This window comes from Globicephala melas, chromosome 2, assembly GCF_963455315.2.
Source record: "Globicephala melas chromosome 2, mGloMel1.2, whole genome shotgun sequence".
NCBI lineage: Eukaryota > Metazoa > Chordata > Mammalia > Artiodactyla > Delphinidae > Globicephala > Globicephala melas.
In genome coordinates, this window is record NC_083315.2 from 1,847,163 (window position 1) to 1,862,614 (window position 15,452).

The window sequence follows — 15,452 nt, forward strand, 5'->3', positions numbered from 1 at the left end:
CCGTAAATAAATGGAGATAAGAGTTCCTACGTCACAGGCTTGTTGTAAGGATTAAAAAAGTCAACCCACGTAGCGCACTTAGAACAGTGTTTGGTAAAGAAAAAGTGTCGTTTATCATCTTCTAAGTATAGATTCGCAAGTCAGTGCTCCTTCCTCATGCCCTTGCTCTCTGGTTCTATTTTCATGACTCAGTTTGAAAAAGTAGGTGGCGTGCTCGTTCTCCTGGGAGCCTTCTTTTAGAGAACCGTGGGAGAGGGGAAATCAGACACGTGCGAAAGCCTCATTCAAGCCGCAACTCGCTCTCTTGTATAAGCGAGCGTCCTTCGCCTAGTTTGACCCTCTAGGCCTCCCATCCTTTCCCACCTCCTCCGCGCGCATGCGCGGAAGCGGCGCCCTTTCGTCCGCGCTCTTGCACGTTTGACGATGGCGGCTCGTGGTTTGGGGCTGTTGACCAGTTTGCCCCTCCGTGCTCGGAGAAGTCAAGTCCAGCGTCCTCTCTGCAGGCTTCTCAGTTGCCCAGGAACGGTGGCCGCAGCCCTCGGGAGGGAAGAGCAGTCTTCGGGGAGCGCGGAGACAGGTATGGCGCCGGGGCTGGGGTTGCGGGCGGGCGCAGGGCCGGTGGAAGCGGCGGGGGGACCTCACGGCAGTGTCCCGGCCTCGCTCGGGGAACCTAGGGCTGCCGCCGTCCTTCCGGCGGCGTGGCGGCGGCGCGGTGTGGGACGTTCCTTCCTTCGGGGACTGCGTGCCCGGTGATGAAGTCGTTCAGAGCTCCGCAGCGCAGGCCAGGAGCAGAGTTTGCTAGTGTCTGACAGTTGGGCGAAACGCTGTTGCCAGTTACGGTAGTGATGCCACAGTTGAGCCAGTCGCTTCTTCGTTCACGGATGTAACTGAGGTTGATGCTCGCAAGTTGCCGATGGAGGCCGAGCGGAGTGAAGCCTTGATGAATAACCAGGACCCCTGGTCCTCCAGTGGAGGCTCTGCCTCTGCAGTTACTGACGTTTGCTTTATTTTTCTGATTCTACCAAGAATCAGCTTGGTAACAGATTTGCCTGGGCTGGAATAGGCAGGCGTTCTAAGTTTATAGGCTGGTGTGTTGAGAAGCCCAGTCCCCCTCTTGTGATCCAAGAGCTGCGTTTATGTTATTTACTATTCTTAAAACAATCTGGCAGGATTGTATCACGGTCTCCATTTTGGAGATGGAGACAGAGGCGCAGAGAGCCTAGGGACTTGCCGCTGAGTTAATTTAGACCTCGAGCCCCGCTGTTAAATAAAAAGGTGTTGATTTCTACCATTTCTTGGAGCTGTAGTTTTAAGGTATGAGATGATTTGTGGGAACAGTTCTAAAGAAGGCTAAACAAGTATGGTATTTTCCCGTAAAATAAATGATAGGGTTGCTGTCCTCATCAGACTGTATGAGAGACTCATATTGACAGAGCGTTGGAAATATCAATTACCATGACAGTTCATTGAAATGGTGATTGGACTGTATTTAGTAGAAGCTGTTTCTGTTAAAAACTTTTAAGTGACTGAAAATGTGAGTAAGGCTTTTGCCAAAGGAGCTATTGTGATTTAACATGTGTATAGTGGTTTAAATTTTAGAGTATTTTCATATGCTCTTTGAGATATAAAACTCTGTGAACTAGGTTTGGAAGGAATTACTATTACTCCATTTTATAGATGTGGAAACAGGCTGGTACAGCTGGCTGGTAAGTGGATCATGCTTAGCTATTCAGTAGCAAAGATGAGAATAAACCCTTCTGATTCCAAGGCTTCACTTAGTAGAGCTTTGTCGTTTTTCTCAGGAAATGTGTTTCATTTTGTATCATTAGGATAATATGACTGGCTAAATATCCAGGGACTCTTGTGAGGCATAACAAGTAACAAAATCCTCATTTGAATTTCTTTTCCATTTTTAAAGAGAAGAAGGTGATTATTATAACTCACTTAGAAGCATATACTTTTTTTTTTACATCTTTATTGGAGTATAATTGCTTTACAATGGTGTTAGTTTCTGCTTTATAACAAAGTGAATCAGTTATACATATACATATGTTCCCATATCTCTTCCCTCTTGCGTCTCCCTCCCTCCCACCCTCCCTATCCCACCCCTCCAGGCTGTCACAAAGCTCCGAGCTGATCTCCCTGTGCTATGTGGCTGCTTCCCACTAGCTATCTACCTTACGTTTGGTAGTGTATATATGTCCATGCCACTCTCTCACTTTGTCACAGTTTACCCTTCCCCCTCCCCATATCCTCAAGTCCATTCTCTAGTAGGTCTGTGTCTTTATTCCTGTCTTACCCCTAGGTTAGAAGCATATACTTTTATAATTAGAAGGAAATTGAGAAATCTCCAGTTCAGTTTTTCACTCAGTGTGAGAACTCGTTGCCAAAAGTTTGGCCTGACCAGTAAATAGGAGAGAAGTGCTCTTACCCCCTTGGGTTTGGATTTGATATCTATATGAGTCTTCTCCCTTTCCTCACCCCGGAAGCTAAGACATTCCCTTGGCTCATTTTGAGCCTTCATCAGATCAAACTTTTGGTCTTCTTTTGTCCATCTACTGCTGGCTGAATTCCCCCCCCCCATTATGTGCTTGTGTCTTTATGTTGTTTTTAATTCTAAACGCAGGACAGTGTGTTTTGTGCTTATGGTTTTCAGATTCTGTTATCAAGACCGTTGCAAATTTGAGTCTGTCTTAAAATACTAACACTTATTAGTTTTTCCTCCCAACTTTGTGTTGTTTGTAGATTTGACAAGCCTTTTGCAAGGTCATGTACTTATGCTACCTGAACTTTTTGTCCCCCTCATGACTTTGTCCCGTCTACTCCGTCGTGCCTACTGCTGTTCAAGGTTAGAGCCGTCAGTCCTGTTCAAGCCTGTCGCCCCATCTGTCATCACACTTCTCTGTCTCCCTCTCGCACGCAGTCCTGTGCTTCCCCAGTAATCCAGCTGCAGGGATACCTGCATAATAGTGCAAAACATTGTATACCAGTGATATTGCAGTATTGTTTGTGATAGTGAAAAAGGTAAACCATCTCCGTATTTATCAGAAGATTGATTAAATTACCATAAACACCTAAGAATGTTTATGCAGTTATTTTAAAAATGAGGTAAATATATATCTACTGACACAAAAAGATATCAACTATGTATTAAATATTTAAAAGCATGCTACAGAAGAGAATGTATAGTACATTTTCAGTAATCGTGTGAAAAATGTTTATCTCCGGGGAGACACAAATGTATATGTTTATGTCCCACCTAGTAAGTGGGTATTGGAGGGAACAAGGGGAGGATTTATACTTTTACTCTCTGAAAGTTTACAGCTTGACTTGACTTTTACAGTAAGCAGTTGGACGTCAGTGTAGACTCGGTAAATATCAGAGACAAGAAGATAGAGGTGGTAATTCCAGCTGGAAAAGCGGGTGAGGAAAGCCTGGACCATAAGAAAAAGAAGGACAAGTTGGAAGGGCTGTCAGTAGACTGAGGTCCAAGTGAGTGAGAGTGGTCCCTGCCCTCAGCGTGGAAGACAGATGTTCTTCCGTGCTGTTACGTAAACACAGCACCGTGACTTACCTTCTTCCATAGATGTTGAAGTGAGGTAGTGCAGAGGTGGAAGCAATTCTGCCTTGCAGAGTCAGCTCTTCTCAGAGCTGAGCACAGTTTGGAGGATGAATGGGAGTTTGCAGGGCAGAAAATGAGAAGGTGGGCATTCCAGCCAGAGAGGAGAAGACTGAAGAGTTCCAGTGTGTGTGGTGGTGCCCTGTGAAGGGCAGCGTGCGTGAGCATCGTGGAGGAGGTGGGGCTGAGGTTGACATGGCTGAGGAGGGGGCCGAGATGCCGGCAGCTTCATAGCCGGGCTGTGGGGCTCAGACCTCATCACGGATGCGGCAGGGAAGTCAGAGAAGAAGACTCTCTGAAAACGATTACCTTAGGAAGCTGACTTCGGCAGCAGTGTGGAGAGTGGCTTGAGAAGGACAAGACGGGAGCGAATGAGACCAGTTTAGCGATCAGGCTGCTGTGTTCCAGGCCTGAGATGAGAGATTGATGTGGAAGAATTGGCATCCGGAGGAGAGGAGAGGACGCGTGTTTAAGAGGTGCACGTCTAGCATCTCTACAGTGAGTGTAGGGAAGACGCGCAGTGTGTTTGATCAGTTGTTAGAAACGTGGAGTAGGGCAGGGCCAAGAGTGCTCTGCGGAGACCTGCCTCCAGGTGGATGCAGCCCAGCAGGCTGGAGGGTCCCACCGGCGCGTACTGCCTGCCTTCCTCTGTCTTGACCATGAGGATGTCTTGGGGTTTGCTGAAATGAAGGTTCAGTGTGTGTGCAGTATTTCCTGTATCCATCAGTTTTGTGACCTTTTGAAAGAAGATGAGGCTGAAAGCTTTTGCTGATTTCTGTGCATCGGTTACATTTAACCTCTTTGGAATTAGAACTTGAATGATTTTCGTTTTCCTTGTGTTTAGTTCACTTGTTGATCTTTCCTTTGTGGTCAGTGGAGTATTTACTTCTTGCCTGTCACAGCTCTTGCCTGCATTCCCTGTGATTGTAAACTCCCTAACCCCCGGATGGTTTTTAATGGGGAAAAAACCCGTCTATTTCTGTAGTAAAAAGTATCATGAGCTCTTTATGGGCAGCAGCTAGGGTTCGGGCTCGCAGATTTCCCTGTGATGCAGAGCACATGATAGTGGGTAACTCATTGTTAATTGTTTGAGCCAGATCAAGACCCTTTACAGAGAAAAACTAATCACTTATTTTATTTTTTAAATATTAATTAATTAATAATTTTGGCTGCGCTGGGTCTTAGTTACAGTGTGGGGATCTTCATTGCGGTGTGTGGGATCTTTTAGTTGCAGCACGCGGACTTCTTAGCTGCGGCGTGTGGGATCTGGTTCCCCAGTGAGGGATCGAACCCGGACCCCCTGCATCGCGAGCGCAGAGTCTCACCCACTGGACCGCCAGGGAAGTCCCCAAAACTAATAACTTACTGTAATACATTAAACTTCTAAACTCATTGTCTCGTTGCGCTCAGGCTTGTAATCATTTTTTTTCAGGTTTTGGAATGTTACAGCTTATACAGACTTTGTATGTGTGTATTTGTGGAAGTGGTTTTACTTTTAAAATTTTGTGGAGTGCTCCCTTTTTAGCGCTCTGCATTGAGTGTAGTCAGTCAAAACAGAGTGGACAATTTAATGGTAATCACAAGAGAATGGTAATAGGAAGACTGGGAATAGTATAGCTTCCCCCTTATCAAGAAGAAGAAAGCAGACGGAATGAGGATGAAGTTGGTGTGGTCAGGAGTAAAATCTGTATATACCACACCAAGAGATGCTTTGAATTTTACGTGTGTGTGTTGGGAATGTCTTTGTCTCATTCATAGGCTCTGAAGACAGGACTCCAAAAAAGAGATTCTCTGAGGTGCAAAAAGAGAGACGAGAACAGGCGCAGCGGACTGTGTTAATCCACTGCCCAAACAAAATCAGCGAGAAGAAGTTTCTCAAGTACTTATCCCAACATGGATCTATTAACAACCACTTCTTCTATGAAAGCTTTGTAAGTATTTGAAAAACAATCTAACTTAACATTCATACTTTTTTTAAAGTTATTTTTTGCTCTGTTGCCTCTGCAATATGGTAAAGTTAGATTCTTTTTTGATATCCTGCATCTATCTTTGTCTAAATTTCTTCAATGAGATTTTTTTTGATATGAGAATAGAAATCCTTATAGGAGTATCACAGAATTATAAGCATAATTATACCTGAATCATTTCATAATTTGAATACTTTAAATCGTTCCATTACCTTAGGTGTAGAAGCCAGCGGGAGATCTTTGTTTTGCCTTTTAATTTTCTATTTCAGCATTATTTTCAGCTTCTCTTAACTAATACCACTTTATAATGTTCCTTTTCTTAATCTGCTTATAATGGTTAAAACCATTGCTCGTGTTAGAAGTGTATCATTGTAAATTTTAAAAATTAGTATTTTGCCTGTTATGATAATTGCTTTGAAATATGAACTAAAATACTGTGTTAAAAATAGAATTTTGAAATGTGTTCTGTTCTTCTTGTGCTTTTGGTATAGGGTCTTTATGCTGTTGTAGAATTCAGTCAGAAGGAAAGCGTAGCTTCACTGCAGAATGTAACTCGCACTCCAAGCCTGGGCACAGAGGCTGCAATTCCATTCAGATCACGTTACTTCAATTTAAAGTTGAAGACTCCATTAAACCAGACTTCTGAGCAGTCAAGTATTCGATGTAGGAATCAGTCTTCTCCTTCAAGCAAGAAGCTTTTTGAATTACTTTGTTGTGCAGAAAGTGTAAGTTGATAGGTGTCCTTCCCCGACTTGATACGTGTGTGTGTTTGACTTGTTTTGTATATTGTAAGTTTTTATTATTAGATATTCATACTGAATGAAAAGTAAAAGTAATCCTTCCCTACTCCCTGCCACCATATCCCATTTGTAATCCTCAGAAGGAACCACATTCTTCCAAAGTCTTGGGCCTTTGGGTTATTCTGGCTTTCTTTCACTTGTCAACATGGCATATAATCGTACATGGCATTCTTTTATAAATTTTAAAATACCTTATTTCTGGTTTTATCTCTTTTTTTCTGCTCTAGTAATGTTTATAGTAGTTTTGGTTTTTCTTACTCAGACTTGTCAAAGGTTTAGCTAGTCCTTTCCAAGAATATGTTCATGGTTTTAGTTATCAAAATACTATTTTGGGGGTTGATTTTCTAATTTTTAAAGAAAAAACCTTTTGTATTTCCTCTGCTTTCTGTTATTTATTTTTCTTGAGTTAAGTGTTTAGTTCAGTTATTTTCAATATTATTTTCAAATGTGGGCATTTAAGGCTGTGGTTTTCATTTTAAATATTCAGCTCCAGCATGCGCCTTCACAGTGTGTGATCGTTCTATCACCAGCCTTCTAGGGAACATACAGGACTGCTGTTCGGAGGAACTGGGGGACCTTGGGCCTGCATTCCTCGGAGCCTTGCTTATTTCTGGTGTTGCTTGCCTTTAACATTGGTTCTTCTCTCCCCCCAACTTCATTTAAATGTCCAGCTTTGTGGTTGCTTTGACCTCCTCTACTGGGGCATTTTACTGTTTGCATTTTCTAAAACAATACTTTATACTCATGGCCTAAGAAAAACAGTAGTTTTAATTCTAGGCAACTTTCGTTTTTTGCTGGTGTCCTCATTCCTTAGTGCTTTTTAAAGGGCATTTGTAAAATCCACTTTTAAGGCTACATGTAAAAAGATTGCCCCTTTTTAAGGTAGGTCTCCTGAGCCATCAAATTTCTGGAAGTAAAATGACAGTTATTTCACGTGACCTTAACATTTTCCATATTCTCTTGTTTTTGTTCTGGCCAGCTAGGTCGATGATCAGCTGAACACTCTCCTGAGGGAATTCCAGCTCACAGAGGAGAACACCAGGCTCCGATACCTCACCTGCTCTCTTATTGAAGATGTAGCCGCTGCGTATTTTCCGGACTGCACCGTCAGACCCTTTGGCTCCTCAGTGAACAGTTTTGGAAAATTAGGATGTGATTTGGACATGTTTTTGGATCTAGATGAAATTGAAAAATTTAGTACTCACAAGGTAATTACACTTCTTTAAATCACAACGTTGTCAGAAAAAATAAAGGAAATCTTTGGGTTTAATAAAATTACAACTTGATTTCTAAGCTTAAGAAGCAATATGGTTAAAGAATAGGGTCTGTTTGATACTGATTCTTTGGAATTGTAAAGTCTTTCTTTGTATTGGTCTAATGTTATCATTTTTTTGTGAATATCTTAAACATGTAATAAAATGGTTATTCTTTTTGAGGGTTGAGAATTTTTGGGGGTAGGCCAGGGTTCCTTACTGTGTTATTCAGATTATGTGTGTATTAACTAATTTTTTCATCTGCGTGATCTAGTTAGTGAAATGCTTTTTACATCTCATGATTTTTGTTTCTCTTCATTTCTCAGAATTCTTTTGATATTTGTTTTATTCAAAGACTATGTTAGCTACATATAGGTATATGATTATTATACCTTTTTATTGGGTTGTTCATTTATCATTAAATTTTGTCCATCATCTCTAAATGCCTTTTCTTTCCATTCTTTTTTGTTGGTTAAGATGGCTGCTCGTTACTTGTCTCACGCACCTTCTCCTCCTGCATCAGCATTTCCAGCCTTCACATGTGTTGTTACGTTTCGGGTATAAATAGCAGATACTGAATTCTGTGCTTTTACTCCAATCTGGGAGTCTTCTTATTTATTATGACTGGTAATTTTTGGCTTATTTCTCCTGTCTTATTTTTTATTTCCTGTTTTCTATGCTTTTTCTTTGCTTTTCATTCCTTTCCTTTGCTCCTCCTGTTGGATTCTTTCTTTAGTCTGCCCTTTCCTCCCTTCCTGTTACAGTTTAGAAATTGTATATCCCATTTATGTTCTTATTAACATGTGTGTCTGACAGAGTAAACTTAATCAGTGTGTCTGTCATCATCCCAAACAATATGAGGTGCTTTAATTTCATTACAACTTTGATTTGAAAAGGCTTCTGTGTTTTTGTAAAATCTTAGCTTTTTAGGACTGTTCTTTCTTATGTATTTCAAACTAGTAATCATCTCTGTGTAGATGTCCAGTTGAAACTTCAAACTTGACATTTTGAAAACAAAACTTTATCTTCATCTCCTTGTAAATATTCTTTATAAGTTTTTATAAAAGTTCTTAGGTATGTGTCCCATGTTAATCAGTGGCATCTTAGCTTTCCTGACATTTGCTGTCGTCTAAGCGAAGATACCTAAGCTAATCTTTCAGGTCTACCTCTTCATTTACATACTCAAAGCTATAGTGACACGGTCCCTTATAAATTCTCACTTAGATGGTTGTAGCAACATCCTGCTTTCCACGTGCTTCTCGTGTCATGCCTTGGTATTCCAGCCCTCAGTCTCTGCTGGGGTTATCTTAAAACACAGACTGGATCATCCACAAGCTTAGAACAGTTCTTGGTTTTAACACAGAATTGAAATGATCTGTCTCATAATTGATTTTAGTCATCGTTTGTCTTTCTCTGTCTTCACACACCCAGTTTTCCAATCACGTCATTTAATTACCAGTTGTGGGGCACTTTTAGGATCTGAATGGCCACTGAACCGTCGTTCTGTGTCTTCACCGAGGAGTGCGCTTCCCTTCCACGCCTGGCTACCATTCCTACACGGGTTTCAAGGCCTCGTTCTGACTCCACTGTCTTAAACCATACTTGATTGTTTCCTCTGCTCCGGTCAAAATTAGTCACTCCGTTTTTGGAGTGTAGCTCATACTTCTGTCTCCAGATTCCTCCTGTGTTACGTTTAGTTCGTGGTTGATCTGTGTCTCTCACTGTATCCTAAGCGTGGGCAGGGCAGGATCCACGTCTGTTCATTTCCTCGTCCCACGCAGTGCCCGCCATACTTTGTCTGCTCAGCATGTAATTACATAGTTGAAACTGGCCAAGAAATACGAAACACATGAAAGTGAAACGGGTCAGTCTGATTAAGACTAACATGTCCTTGAAATTGTATTAAATTCCTGGCAGGGACACTTAAATTATTTTAGGCTATTTTTATATTAAATAAAAGAACTTGCCAGATAATTGAAGTGCATTATAATGTGTTGTAATGGTGAAAGCTTGGGCTCGGGAGGGCAGAATAGCAGTTCTTTTCCTTACCAGCTGTATGACCCTGGGAAAGTTATTTACCTTCTCTGTGCCTCGATTTTCCTAGCCATAAAATTGGCAGAGTGCTATAATGCCAGCTCATGGGGTGTTTGAGAGGATTGCTAGACAGTGAGAAATACATTTTTTTCTGTTGGAAGCAGAGGAAGGAGTTGGAAACTTAGTTGGATCTTAGATTTCTGAAATAGAGAGCTGTTAGGAAAAGATATTTTAAAAGACGGTGCTCCAGTCTCACTAAACAATTTAACATTATTTCGTATGTAGATTTAACTTATGCAGTGTTGTTATAAACATATACTCTGAAATATATGCTTGTTTAAGATGATAATAGCTTTGCTAATAGAAACATTTTAAAAATGAAACATGAAAAACAGGAGCACTTTTTTTTTTTTTTTTTAAAAAAGAATAGATTTTAAAAACCAGGAGCACTTTTAAACTCATCCTCCATAAAGCAGCTTCCTGACCACTGTATGCAGCTGTGAGCCTCTCCCTCTTACCTCTTGGTGCTCCGTGTGTCCCAGCACTCCCCCTTGGTGTGTGGTTCTCTGGGCTTGTTTTATTCTTCAGCCTGAGTTGAGGGCAGTTAGGAAGGGATTATAATATAATCTATACAGCTTTTAACGTGATTTTTCCCCCCACTTAATAGTGTCTCAGCATCTCAGTCTACTGCATCCTTTTCAATGGATGCAGAATGTTCTATTGAACGAATGTACCATAATTTACTTAACCAGTGCTTTATTTGTTAGACAGGGGACAGTATCTTTTTTCCCCACTTTATTGCCAACTATATTAGGTAATATTTTTAGGTTGTGCATAACAGAAACCAACCCAAAGCAGCTTAAACAAGCAAACAAAAGAAGTAGAGGAAGCATCCCAGAACCCAGGGTCAGGAATGTGGGTGAGTCTTAGGAAAGGACAGCACTAGGAAGTATAACCAATCAAGAGTCCACGAAGGGTTCTGTTTCTTCTCCACGTATTTGATTTACTTAATATCTTCCTTCCCTTCACTCCCCTCTCCCCACCCGCTTCGATTTTCTTTACATTTTCATCCTCATGGTGTAGACTGTGCCTGCCCCAAAGCTTCTGAGTTATATTTCAACCACGTGGTTGCCTCGTAACCTCAGCTGCAGTTCCTGGTGGAGACGGCTGGCTGGATGAGGGTGTGCCCCCACAGTGCTCACATCAGCCGCCCTGCCTGGTGCACATGTGTTGTCAGGGCCATGATCCTTTCAGGGGGACTGAGTTCTCAAAGAGGGGCAGGAGGCTTTACTAAGCTAGACAGAGCTCTTAAAAAGTGTCTACCACACAAATAATGCTGCAATGAGGGGACAGCCTTGCAAATCAGCTCATCTGTATGAGCGTTCCTTTGGGGTGATTTCCTAGGATTTGAATAGCTAATCAAAATCTTATTGATATGTATTTAAAATCTTGCTATTTCAATACTAAAGTTGTCCCAAAAGTATGTCCCGGTTTACACTCCCACTGACGGGATGTATGTGTTTCCCCTCACCCACCAACACTGGTCCTGTCGCCCTTTTTGTCTTTGCCAGACTGATAAATGAAAAATCTCATTGTTATTTTAATTTCTTCTTAGTTTCTGGACAACAAGAACATCTCTTTCTATGTTTCTTACTCATTTTTTTTTTTTCTGTTAGTTTCTTATTCAAGTGTTTTTGTCCATTTTTAGAATTGGGTGGGCTTTCCTCCCTTCCATTTGTACAAACCCTTCATAAATTAGGAAAGTTAGCCCTTTATATGATATGTATTATTGTCTTCATTTGTCTTTTATCTAGTAATGAATATGTGCTTGGCCTGAAGATGGTTTTAATTTTTATTCATCCGTATTCTTTTGTGTGTTCTGGAATTTCATGTCATGCTTAGAGAATCCTTCACTCCAAGATTGTAGAAACTTTCACCCATTGTGTTCTGGTACTTTATTGATTAAAACCTTTTATGTTTAAGTCTTTGGTCTGTGTTGAATTTACTTTGGTTTTGGACTAGTCTAGTGTATTTTTTTAATGGCCACTTGGCTCATTGTTTCAATAGCAATTTTCCTGCAGTAATTCGCAGAGTTCATTTTATTAACTATTAAATTTCTGTAGTTAGGTCTGTTTGTACTGTTTTCTTCTATTGATCTACTGTCCTCGTGCATATATTTCCTGTTATAACTACTGTGGGTTTACAGATCTTATTAAAATGGAAAGGCTAACTTGGAAAGGGCACATGTATGTTCACAGAATTTATAGAATCTATGGTTCTACAATTGTATTACTTTATGATATATACTGTGGTATGTAAGTTAATTATAAAAAGCCAATGATTTTTCAGGTTAGTATTTTTACTCTAGAGAAACAAAAGAAAACTGAAGATATTTTGAAAGTATTTTTATTGAAGTATAGTTGGTTTACAATGTTGTGTTGATTTCTGGTGTCCAGCAAAGTGATTCAGTTATACATACATATATTCTTTTTCATATTCTTTTCCATTATGATTTATCACAGGATATTGAATATAGGTCCCTTGCTATACAGTAGGGCCTTGTTGTTTATTTTATGTATAGTATCAATAGTTTGTATCTGCTAATCCTAAACTCCTAATTTATCCCTCCCCCACCCCCTTGGGTAACCATAAGTTGGTCTTCTATGTCTTCTGAGTCTGTTCCTGTTTTATAAATAAGTTCATTTGTGTCATATGTTAGATTCCACACACAAGAGGTATCACATATTTGTCTTTCTCTTTCTGACTTCACTTAGTATGATAATCTCTGGGTCCATCCGTGTTGCTGCAGATAGCATTATTTTGTCCTTTTTAATGGCTGAGTGGTATTCCATTGTGTGTGGGTGTGTGTGTGTCACATTGTCTTTATCCATTCATCTGTCGATGGACACTTAGGTTGCTTTCATGTCCTGGCTATTGTAAATAGAGCTGCAATGAATATTGTGGTACATGACTCTTTGAATTATGGTTTTCTCAGGGTGTATGCCCAGTAGTGGGATTGCTGGGTCATACGGTAGTTCTATTTTTAGTTTTTTAAGGAACCTCCATACTGTTCTCCATAGTGGCTGTATCAATTTCCATTCCCACCAACAGAGTAGGAAGGTTCCCTTTTCTACACACCCTCTCCAGCATTTATTATTTGTCGACTTTTTAATGATGGCCATTCTGATGGGTGTGAGGTGATACCTCACTGTAGTTTTGATTTGCATCTCCCTAATAATTAGTGATGTTGAGCATTCTTTCATGTGTTTGTTGGCCATCTGTATGTCTTCTTCGGAGAAATGTCTATTTAGGTCTTCTGCCCATTTTTTGATTGGGTTGTTTGCTTTTTTGTTATTGAGTTGTATGAACTGTTTGTATAGATTGGAAATTAAGCCCTTGTCGGTCCCATCGTTTGCAAATATTTTCTCCTAGTCTGTAGGTTGTCTATTTTGAGAGCTGAAGATTTTTGGTCTGCGTTTGGCTGTGATCGCATGAAGAATTTTTTGTGTATGTGTTTGTGTGGTTATTGATTTTCTTTGTTTGTTTTGGGTTTTGTTGGGGGGGGGGGTGTGTGTGTGTGTGTTTTGGCCAGAAATGCCTTAGAGCATCCTTTTAGAAAAGTTTTTTTAAGAAATTCCTTTTTATGAAAAGCTCCTATTTACAAATGTTTTTATTATTCAGGCCTCAGGAAATTTTCTGATGGAATTTCAAGTGAAAAATGTTCCTTCGGAAAGAATTGCAACACAGAAGATCCTGTCTGTGGTAGCAGAATGCCTTGACCACTTCGGCCCGGGCTGTGTGGGGGTGCAGAAAATACTGAATGCTCGGTGCCCCCTTGTCCGGTTCTCACACCAGGCCTCTGGATTTCAGTGTGATTTGACTACTAACAATAGGTATGGTCTCTTATTTATTATCTTAAATGTGAATGTTATAAGGTATTAGGATAGTTTTTCTGGTACAGAAACAATGGCTTTCGACTCTTTGATATGCTTTAATAATAATTTTTTAAAAATTTGAACACTTGAATTGAAAAGTAGGGTTTTCAATTATTAAAATGTTAACGTGCCTAACTAACATCCTCTGAGAAGACTTGTGTTTCATTGTTCTTACTTATGTAGCCTGATAACAACTAAGAAATTCCGAAGTATATAGCCTTCTAGCGCACTTGGAAAATAAAGCAGTACCTTGGGTTTGTGCTCTCAGCTGCTTCCAGATGCAGTCGACTGTGTGTCCAAACAAAGGTAGCATTTGCTTAAGTCAGACGGTGGTCTGAGCAGCCTAATGAGACTGCGTAGTTTTTCTTCAGCATGTTTTCATTTTATTTTCAACCTGTTTGCTTTAAAACACGTAGGATGAGAATGACAAGTTCTTTTATACTCTGACGACTTTTCTTTGGTTCTCAGTAGGGAAGACTTCTCAGCTGAGGAGTTTGTTCCTTTATACTCTAGTATGCTCATTACGTGTGTTTGGTTTCACTGTACTCTCTGCTAGATACATAATCAGAAGTACAAATAGATTCAGAAAATCCAATCTAGAGCAGTTTTGATTAAACTCAAGTGTTCACTAACAAGTCAGTGCTAAGTACTTTTGAATAATAAAAATATATACTGTATTTCTATCATTACTATATTTTCTTTATAGTATATAAATAGAATAAAATGACTTTTTTTTTAGAGGTGAAAGATTACATCATTAATTTTTTTTTTAGCAAGAAACACCTTTATATAAATCCATACAATCAGAATAGTTTTTAAACTACTGAAATTTTTTTTTCACACATACACGCTGTATTTTATTTTTACAAGAGATAGACTGACACCAAGCATTGTAAATGGATGACCACAACGAAAGCAACAATGACTGCAATTACCAAACATGAAACCCACTCACACTATGTCATAATAGTGACATTCAGTCCAGGAATCGTCCACTGTAACAGCTCCTTTACTTTGCAGTGAAAATTGATTTGTATATATTTTGCTTCTGAGTCCTTGTGGGATTTTTTTTTATTCAAATAGAAAGTCACAAAAATTATAATCATCCTCATCAGTTCACTCAGTCCCATGTAATTAATTTTTTTTCATCTTGATCTTTTGTTAGCACTTTTATGAATTCATCAGTTTTCCGTAAGAGTTCTGAAAATGCTTATTCATTCAGTTCAGCAGTATAGTCAGTTACCAGAAACCTGTACTTGTCAGAGTCTTTTCCATGAATTCCTTGAAGAGGAAACCCTTTTATAGGAACATTTTTGCAAGAGCATCAGAGTACACCCGGAACTGTCTGTAAATGACAAAAGACTTAAAAATGACCACAGTTAAAGATTTGATAAAAGTTTATAATAATGCAGTTGACAAGGAAATTTAGTTATTTCTGAGATATACATTTTAAAGTAATAACTAGAATTATGACTTATAACATTATACCAGGACATATAAGATTTTTAGAAATTTCATGTAACGTCTGAAACATTTATATTAACGTATTTCCATACAAATAACCCAAAGAAAGTTTAGTATTAGTTGTTTTTCTGTGTGTTTGTTTTTTTATACAGCAGGTTCTTATTAGTCATCAGTTTTATACACATCAATGTATACATGTCAATCCCAATCGCACAATTCATCCCCCCGCCCCCACGGTTTTCCCCCCTTGGTGTCCATATGTTTGTTCTCTACATCTGTGTCTCTAAAAGGACATTTATCTTTGTAATAGTGTTATTTTCGTGGTCTTGTTGGTATAGTTTTAAAAATTTTGTTTTAATATGCTTCAGGTTTTTATACTC

General features: G+C 39.6%; 1 protein-coding gene across 1 annotated transcript in view; it reads left to right on the plus strand.

Moving 5' to 3' along the window:
- Positions 1 to 383: 383 nt before the first annotated feature.
- Positions 384 to 15,452, plus strand: part of MTPAP (mitochondrial poly(A) polymerase) — a 28,682-nt gene continuing 13,613 nt past the window's right edge. The window contains exons 1-5 of the mRNA XM_030832346.2: positions 384 to 577; positions 5,378 to 5,550; positions 6,078 to 6,311; positions 7,370 to 7,594; positions 13,355 to 13,566. Coding sequence (XP_030688206.2) covers positions 424 to 577; positions 5,378 to 5,550; positions 6,078 to 6,311; positions 7,370 to 7,594; positions 13,355 to 13,566 — 998 coding nt within the window. The 5' untranslated portion in view covers positions 384 to 423. The remainder of the gene's footprint in view (positions 578 to 5,377; positions 5,551 to 6,077; positions 6,312 to 7,369; positions 7,595 to 13,354; positions 13,567 to 15,452) is intronic.